This window comes from Sander vitreus, chromosome 3, assembly GCF_031162955.1.
Source record: "Sander vitreus isolate 19-12246 chromosome 3, sanVit1, whole genome shotgun sequence".
NCBI classification, from domain to species: domain Eukaryota; kingdom Metazoa; phylum Chordata; class Actinopteri; order Perciformes; family Percidae; genus Sander; species Sander vitreus.
Window position 1 is genome coordinate 34,690,716 of NC_135857.1, and position 9,550 is coordinate 34,700,265.

Genomic DNA, 9,550 nt, shown 5'->3' on the forward strand with positions numbered 1-9,550 from the left:
TTCTGCAGGTATTCACACAAAGGTGGAAGTGCTCCCTCGTTTAGAAGAAGTCTCCCAGCTAATCCTGCCTTGTACTACTGAAGTTGGAGAAACAGCTAGCTAGCTCATGTAGTCCTTACCTAGCTACTGAGCATGTAGTCCTTACCTAGCTACTGAGCGCGTAGTCCTTACCTAGCTACTGAGCGTGTAGTCCTTACCTAGCTACTGAGCGTGTAGTCCTTACCTAGCTACTGAGCGTGTAGTCCTTACCTAGCTACTGAGCGTGTAGTCCTCACCTAGCTACTGAGCGTGTAGTCCTCACCTAGCTACCGAGCGTGTAGTCCTCAGCTACCGAGCATGTAGTCCTCACCTAGCTACTGAGCATGTGCGACTGCCAACAAAGATGTTACAGCAGTGAGAGGTCTCACTCTGTAGCTGAAACAGAGACCTGAACACAGGGTGAAAAGAGGAGCTGCAGCAAAGTACAACAAAAATATGGTGTTTTCTGAAATTAAATCATGTAAACCTATTCTGATATAACCTCTGAATACAATAATGAACCTGAAAATGAGCATAATGTGAGCATTTTAACCAAGCTAGCTAGCTAGCTACCGCTAGCATTAGCTGGTAACTTTAAGTGAAAGTCTGCATGCAGATGAATGTCTCCAGTCCCTGCAGGTCTGTGTCCAAATTCCAAATCATCTTTTGGAAATTGATCTTAATGCCTTAATTAAAAAAAATGAGGAAAAATCCAACCTTTAAGGACACCAATTTTCTTTATGAATGAATAATGTATCATAAATAAATAAATGTTCTTCCTTAAAATACAGGGGGCATAAGTCAGTCCACCCCTATGTTAGAGTCCCATAGAGGCAGGCAGACTTTTATTTTGAAAGGCCAGTTATTTCATGGATCCAGGATACTATGATCCTGATGAAGTTCCCTTGGTCCCCCCATCATCACATCCCCTTCACCATACCCCCCCCCCATCATCACATACCCTTCACCATACCCCCCCCATCATCACATACCCTTCACCATACCCCCCACATCATCACATACCCTTCACCATACCCCCACATCATCACATACCCTTCACCATACCCCCACATCATCACATACCCTTCACCATACCCCCCACATCATCACATACCCTTCACCATACCCCCCACATCCACATACCCTTCACCATACCCCCACATATCATCACATCCCCTTCACCTTACACATCATCACATCCCTTCACCATACCTCCCATCATCACATACCCTTCACCATACCCCCACATCATCACATACCCTTCACCATACTCATCATCACATCCCTTCACATACCCCCCATCATCAAGCATCCCCTTCACCTTACACCCCTCATCATCATCACCCTTCACCATACTCTCCATCATCACATCCCCTTCACCATACCCCTACATCATCACATACCCTTCACCATACCCCCCACATCATCACATACCCTTCACCATACCTAGAGATTGGCATGGGGTACTTTCCATAAGATCATCTCTCAATGCAAATCAAACCAGCTATTAGGCTAACTGAAATAAAACCATGCCAGATCTCTAGGTATGGTGAAGGGTATGTGATGATGGGGAGTATGGGTGAAGGGTATGTGATGATGGTGGTATGGTGAAGGGTATGTGATGATGATGAAGTAGTGACGAAAGGTATGTGACTAGATGGGAGAGTATGGTGAAGTATGTGATGATGTGAGTATGGTGAAAGTATGTGATGATGTGAAGTATGGGTGATAGGGTATTGATGATGTGGAGTATGGTGAAGGGTATGTGATGATGAAGTATGCCCCCTGTATTTTAAGGAAGAACATTTATTTATTCACGATACATTATTCATTCACAAAGAAAATTGGTGTCCTTAAAGGTTGGATTTTTCCTCATTTTTTTAAATTAAGGCATTAAGATCAATTTCCAAAACATGATTTTTTTATTCTTCTTTCTAGTCAACGTTAGCATGGGTTCATAAACGTATGAGTGCCCAGTGTATACTTGCAAAGCGCCGGTCTGCAGCGTTCTGAAACCTGTACGTTGAGTCTCTAATACCACTTCAAATATCCCTTTTAATGTACATTAAAGACAAAGATTAATCGCGATTAAACATTTGACATAACTATTAAATATGTGAGAAGAATTGGGCATATCGTCCTGACTAAATGAAACCGAAATACAACTGCAAATTCCATTTACTTCCCATCCATCAACTTAAAGTGTCAGCTGCAATATGTTTGGCCTCAGAGGGTGATGAGTCAGTGGCGAGCCAGCTTTTTAAAGGGCGGTTATCTTTTTAGTTAATGTTATACTTACAGTAAATCAAACGCTTCAGATTACAGTCGACAAAAAGAATATCAGAAAGACGTTTAGTGATCAGCATAACTGGAAACTCCCTCGAATGAGGAAGAGGTGATGGCAGAGGCCCTGGGGCTTTCAGCCGTGGGTAAAGTCAAGCCAGATCAGACATAAGATAGCCTTTTAAGATAGATAATTAGCTGCTATAGTTTCACAATATCTGAGCTGAATGACAGCGGAGAACAATGTCCCCAAAATGCAGCCAAGGCCCCTCATGCATCCAACAGGAAAGGGTAATGTTGAGGAAGCTCGCCCAAAAGTAGGATTTGGTATCGAAGCTCGTTAGTGAAAGTGGAAGTACATTTTGAAAAAAAACAATAGTGCTTTCACGGAAATACTACTTTTCCTCTATGTACAGTATTTTCCTGACCACTAGCTTTGAGCCAGACTTTTCCACATTTCATTTGATTGATATCTACTTTGTTTTTGTCCGTCTGTCCACAAAAAACTATGTTTACGTGCACGTAATGTTTCGGTTTTTGCCCTTATTCTGAAAAAAAGACAATATTCCGACTAAGCTGTTTACATGGTTAATGTAAATGAATATAGCGCTAATATTCTCGTTTACATGCAGCCTTGCAAAACAGGATTTATATATTTATATGTAAATATATATGTATACATACACATGCATACATATACAGTACATACATACACATATATACAGTACATACATACACATACACAAATACATATACAGTACATACATACACATAAATACATATACATGCATACACATACATATACAGTACATACACACATACAGTACATACATATACAAATACAGACACAAATACATATACAGTACATATATACACAAAATACATATACATGCATACATACAGTACATACATATACATACATACACATATATACAGTACATACACACATATATACAGTACATACACATACCCTTCACCATACCCCCCACATCATCACATACCCTTCACCATACCTAGAGATTGGCATGGGGTACTTTCCATAAGATCATCTCTCAATGCAAATCAAACCAGCTATTAGGCTAACTGAAATAAAAACCATGCCGATATCTAGGTATGGTGAAGGGTATGTGATGATGGGGAGTATGGGTGAAGGGTATGTGATGATGGTAGTATGGTGAAAGGGTATGTGATGATGATGAAGTAGTGACGAAGGGTATGTGACTAGATGGGAGAGTATGGTGAAAGGGTATGTGATGATGTGGGGTATGGTGAAAGTATGTGATGATGTGGGAGTATGGGTGATAGGGTATGTGATGATGTGGAGTATGGTGAAGGGTATGTGATGATGAGAGTATGCCCCGCTGTATTTTAAGGAAGAACATTGTTATTCACGATACATTATTCATTCACAAAGAAAATTGGTGTCCTTAAAGGTTGGATTTTTCCTCATTTTTTTAAATTAAGGCATTAAGATCAATTTCCAAAACATGATTTTTTTATTCTTCTTTCTAGTCAACGTTAGCATGGGTTCATAAACGTATGAGTGCCCAGTGTATACTTGCAAAGCGCCGGTCTGCAGCGTTCTGAAACCTGTACGTTGAGTCTCTAATACCACTTCAAATATCCCTTTTAATGTACATTAAAGACAAAGATTAATCGCGATTAAACATTTGACATAACTATTAAATATGTGAGAAGAATTGGGCATATCGTCCTGACTAAATGAAACCGAAATACAACTGCAAATTCCATTTACTTCCCATCCATCAACTTAAAGTGTCAGCTGCAATATGTTTGGCCTCAGAGGGTGATGAGTCAGTGGCGAGCCAGCTTTTTAAAGGGCGGTTATCTTTTTAGTTAATGTTATACTTACAGTAAATCAAACGCTTCAGATTACAGTCGACAAAAAGAATATCAGAAAGACGTTTAGTGATCAGCATAACTGGAAACTCCCTCGAATGAGGAAGAGGTGATGGCAGAGGCCCTGGGGCTTTCAGCCGTGGGTAAAGTAAAGCCAGATCAGACATAAGATAGCCTTTTAAGATAGATAATTAGCTGCTATAGTTTCACAATATCTGAGCTGAATGACAGCGGAGAACAATGTCCCCAAAATGCAGCCAAGGCCCCTCATGCATCCAACAGGAAAGGGTAATGTTGAGGAAGCTCGCCCAAAAGTAGGATTTGGTATCGAAGCTCGTTAGTGAAAGTGGAAGTACATTTTGAAAAAAAAAACAATAGTGCTTTCACGGAAATACTACTTTTCCTCTATGTACAGTATTTTCCTGACCACTAGCTTTGAGCCAGACTTTTCCACATTTCATTTGATTGCTATCTACTTTGTTTTTGTCCGTCTGTCCACAAAAACTACGTTTACGTGCACGTAATGTTTCGGTTTTTGCCCTTATTCTGAAAAAGACAATATTCCGACTAAGCTGTTTACATGGTTAATGTAAATGAATATAGCGCTAATATTCTCGTTTACATGCAGCCTTGCAAAACAGGATTTATATATTTATATGTAAATATATATGTATACATACACATGCATACATATACAGTACATACATACACATATATACAGTACATACATACACATACACAAATACATATACAGTACATACATATACATACACAAATACATATACATATACAGTACATACACATACAAATACAGACACAAATACATATACAGTACATATATACACATAAATACATATACATGCATACATACATACAGTACATACATATGCACATATACAGTACATACATATGCATATATACAGTACATACATACATACATACAGTACATACATATGCACATATACAGTACATACATATGCATATATACAGTACATACATATGCATATATACAGTACATACACAAATACATATACATGCATACACATATACAGTACATACATATATATACAGTACATACATCTCCTGGTCTCCTGGGTGAAAGTCCTGTGTTATTTGACCCATCCACCCCTCCAACCGGCCTCCCTACGCGGAATTTCGGGCTTTCATACTACTCCCTACCGTTGTCTCTCTTTATACTACGTCATCTTACGCCAAAGTTCATTTCCACCCGGATTTGGCGGTTGTCAATCTAAAACCCGGTCAACAACAGTTATTACAGTTCATCTTGAGGGGACCATGAATGATAAACCATGTTGCATCACAATACAGCCAACAGATGTTGAGATAATTGAGTCTTGAGAAGCAAAGTGGACTGACTGACAGACGGACATCTCCCTTAAAGAGGAACTAGAGGAATATTGGACAACAATTATTCCCATTTTCAGCCCGTGTCTCTGGTATAAATATTTATTTTTGTGGGAGTTTACAGTCTGATAAAGGTAGTTGACCTAAAAGATTGCATTGTCACTCAACTTGGAGCCGAAACTGTGCGGGAGTTCATTGAGGCCACATTTGTAATCCTGAAACTTAACCTTTGAAGTTTTATAATAGATACATTGGTTGCTTAACCAATGAAATACAACCCGTGCATTAATGGTTTCACCAGAAATGTTTTTCGCTTGTGTGTTTTACACAGGTGATGCGGGGGAATGCCTTCCCCTTTAACAATACTGAAAGTAAGTGGGCGTGTAGCAATTTATGAGTCACCGATGCCATTGTTGTCACAAATATCTCAATGCAGCAGTTTCCTGTGCAGCTTGGGGATTTAGAAACAAACTTTTAGAGTCGGGCAACTCAGGCGCTGCTGTGGAAATCTCTCCGACTTGGTTCAGTGCGGCCTGAGTCAGCGTAGGTTAGCTCACTTTATTACTTCAGTCCACCACACACACAGTAACGCCCTTCTGCTGCTCAACAAGACTGATTGTTATCAAGCTGCAAGCCAGTTTCTAGAAAAAGGATGCCAAAAAAACATTTGTGTTGATGTCAGATCATTTTTCCCTTATTGCATCCGGCTTGGCTTTGTCTTCTTTTGATATCACCGGAAGCATCCAAATACTTTCATTTCATCACCGTCATGGCATAAATATAGATATATAAAGCCATGTTTAATCAGCAGGGACAGTCAAACGTAACACGTGTGTATCCAGAAGTGGAGTAACGTCTGAGTTTAACCCAAACTACCATCTTTTTCTAAACTTAACTACGTAGTTTTGGTGCCTAAACCTAACCAAACTGCAACCGTTTCACAATGTTAATGACCAATGGTGTAGTCTAATGTATTGTAGTGGGTATATTTTGTAGCCTGGATGCCAGCCGAACTTAGCCCCGCCCACAACATTTGAGGTCGGGAAGTTCGGTCTGGACTTGATCTGTTGTGGAGCAACTATGCTCGAACAAGAGCTGTTTGGACCAATCAGATTGTGAGGGCGGGCTTTATACAATGATGAACAGTAACGTCTCACACACACACACACAATGGTGTGGCTGCGACTCAGCCGCAGCAAGGGTTTCCTGGGTGAAAGTCTCCTGTTTTCTCCTTAACTTCTTCAGGACATGAACACCTGTTTCCTGGTGAAAGTCTTGTGTTTTCTCCTTAACTGTTTTATTGTATGTCACATGGCCCACATAAAACCCTAAAAAAACTAAGCAAAAAAACTTCCTTAGCCATCACAGGTATTAGGAAATCAAGCAAAACAATAATAACCAGGGATGCACCGAATCTAGGAGTCGGCTTCGGAGTCGCCTGAATATTGGGCTTTTTGACGGGGGTTGGGTTTCTGCCGAACCCAAGAATTTTTTTCCACTGATCCGAACCCTACGCTTGCGCTACGCTGGTCGACGTAATGACGGCGCCATTGATTACGGGAAGGTGTTTACGTAGGTGGAGCGTTCAATGCAGCAGTGTCAGGGCTGTAGGCTTGGACCCAAATGCAGGAAGGCGAAGAGAGTGCAGCAGTTTCAAATAATAGTAATTTAATAAGAACACAAAGAAACTTACAAATGTAAGCAGGGCAGGTGAGCAGAACCAAAAACACAGGAACACGGAAAGAAACCAGGAAAAATCCAGGAGACCAAAAAGCACAGAGGACTGCCGACGAGTAACGAAAGACTAATGACCAATCCACCAACAACAGACACAGAAAGCACAGGGACTAAATACACAGGTTAATGAGGAAACAAGGGACAGGTGACACTAGGGCTGGGGAACAGGTGAAACACATCAGACAATCACAAGGGCGGGAAAACCAAAAGACAGGAAGTAAATCAGACAAGACTAGGGAGAAAAGACAGACTACAAATTAAAACAGGAAATGGGAAAACCAACAGAAAACATGAAACCAACTAAACAAAGAAACTTGACACAGGGACTAGACGTGACAAGCAGGCTGTGAGGAAGTGGAAATGGAACTGGTGAGCAGAAAAAGTGTTGTTTGGCAGTACTGTCAGTCAAAAGAAGGCCATTCAAGTCCAGCTACATGTTCAATCTGCAATGCTGATTAGTCTGGTGGTGGCGAGGACCCTAAACAATACACAACATCACCGCTGTTACAACATCTGGTATGAAACATCTGGAAGAATACGAGCTGAGCATGAAGGAATCTACAGACAGCAGCCAGAATGCAGCAACTTCAGGTACAGCAAAGGAAGGACAGTCACTGTTTACTTCATTAATGTGTTTTCTGGGTTCATGGACTGAGGACGGGACGAGGACTCAGCAGAACCTCAACCAGTGGATTTGGTATTCGGTATTTGTCCGAACCCCAAAAATCTGGATTCGGTGCATCCCTAATAATTACATTTTAAAAGTAGGCTAGCCGACTTACAACAAACCAGTTCACAGGCCTGAATAGGAGCCTAGAATAGAGTCTCAAAGTAGGCAAAATAAGCCAAATACTGTGTTGAGTGTCGCGTGATTGCAGTTTGAAAAACATTTTCCCGTCTTTTTGGTTTGGCGCCCAACTAGGCGGGCTAAAATGTATTGTGAGTTTGACACATGTATTAGACCAGTGTTTCTCAAATGGGGGTACGTGTCACCCTGGGGGTAGTTTGGAGTGCTGCAGGGGGTGCGTGTCCCCCTGGGGGTAGTTTGGAGTGCTGCAGGGGGTGCGTGTCACCCTGGGGGTAGTTTGGAGTGCTGCAGGGGGTGCGTGTCACCCTGGGGGTAGTTTGGAGTACTGCAGGGGGTGCGTGTCGCCCTGGGGGTACTTTGGAGTACTGCAGGGGGTGCGTGTCACCCTGGGGGTACTTTGGAGTGCTGCAGGGGGTGCGTGTCCCCCTGGGGGTACTTTGGAGTACTGCAGGGGGTGCGTGTCCCCCTGGGGGTACTTTGGAGTACTGCAGGGGGTGCGTGTCACCCTGGGGGTAGTTTGGAGTGCTGCAGGGGGTGCGTGTCACCCTGGGGGTACTTTGGAGTACTGCAGGGGGTGCGTGTCACCCTGGGGGTAGTTTGGAGTACTGCAGGGGGTGCGTGTCACCCTGGGGGTACGTTTGGAGTGCTGCAGGGGGTGCGTGTCACCCTGGGGGTAGTTCTGGAGTACTGCAGGGGTGCGTGTCCCCTAGGGGGTACTTTGGAGTACTGCAGGTGCGTGTCCCCTGGGAAAGTGCTGGAGTACTGCAGAGTGCGTGTCCTGGGGTACTTGGAGTACTGCAGGGGGTGCGTGTCCCCCTGCAGTTGAGTGCTGCAGGGGAGTGCGTGTCACCCTGGGGGTACTTTGGAGTGCTGCAGGGGGTGCGTGTCACCCTGGGGGGTACTGGAGTGCTGCAGGGTGCGCGTGTCACCCTGGGGGTACTTTGGAGTACTGCAGGGGGTACGTGTCACCCTGGGGGTACTTTGGAGTACTGCAGGGGGTACGTGTCCCCCTGGGGGTAGTTTGGAGTACTGCAGGGGGTACGTGTCACTCTGGGGGAGTAGGTTGGAGTACTGCAGGGGGTGCATGTCACCCTGGGGGTACTGGAGTACTGCAGGGGGTGCGTGTCCCCCTGGGGGTACTTTGGAGTACTGCAGGGGGTGCGTGTCCCCCTGGGGGTACTTTGGAGTACTGCAGGGGGTGCGTGTCCCCCTGGGGGTACTTTGGAGTACTGCAGGGGGTGCGTGTCCCCCTGGGGGTACTTTGGAGTACTGCAGGGGGTATGTGAAAGTTTATGCAAAAATGCTAATTTAGAAATATGTCATGCATAATTCCTAAAATAATGAAACTAAAATAATGAATGAATGAAGTGATGGATTCTGAACATTTGAAATGTAGCATTTAAATGTTTTTCAGTTACATGGTTGTTGAAAATCTATCACTGCCGGTGTTGTATTGTACCTTGTTTTTTCTACCAAATA

The 9,550-nt window shown here is 43.1% G+C and overlaps 1 protein-coding gene across 1 annotated transcript in view; it reads left to right on the plus strand.

Annotated features, from left to right (window-relative positions):
* Positions 1 to 7,634: 7,634 nt before the first annotated feature.
* Positions 7,635 to 9,550, plus strand: part of chp2 (calcineurin-like EF-hand protein 2) — a 39,901-nt gene continuing 37,985 nt past the window's right edge. Inside the window, exon 1 of the mRNA XM_078247146.1 lies at positions 7,635 to 7,854. Coding sequence (XP_078103272.1) covers positions 7,782 to 7,854 — 73 coding nt within the window. The 5' untranslated portion in view covers positions 7,635 to 7,781. The remainder of the gene's footprint in view (positions 7,855 to 9,550) is intronic.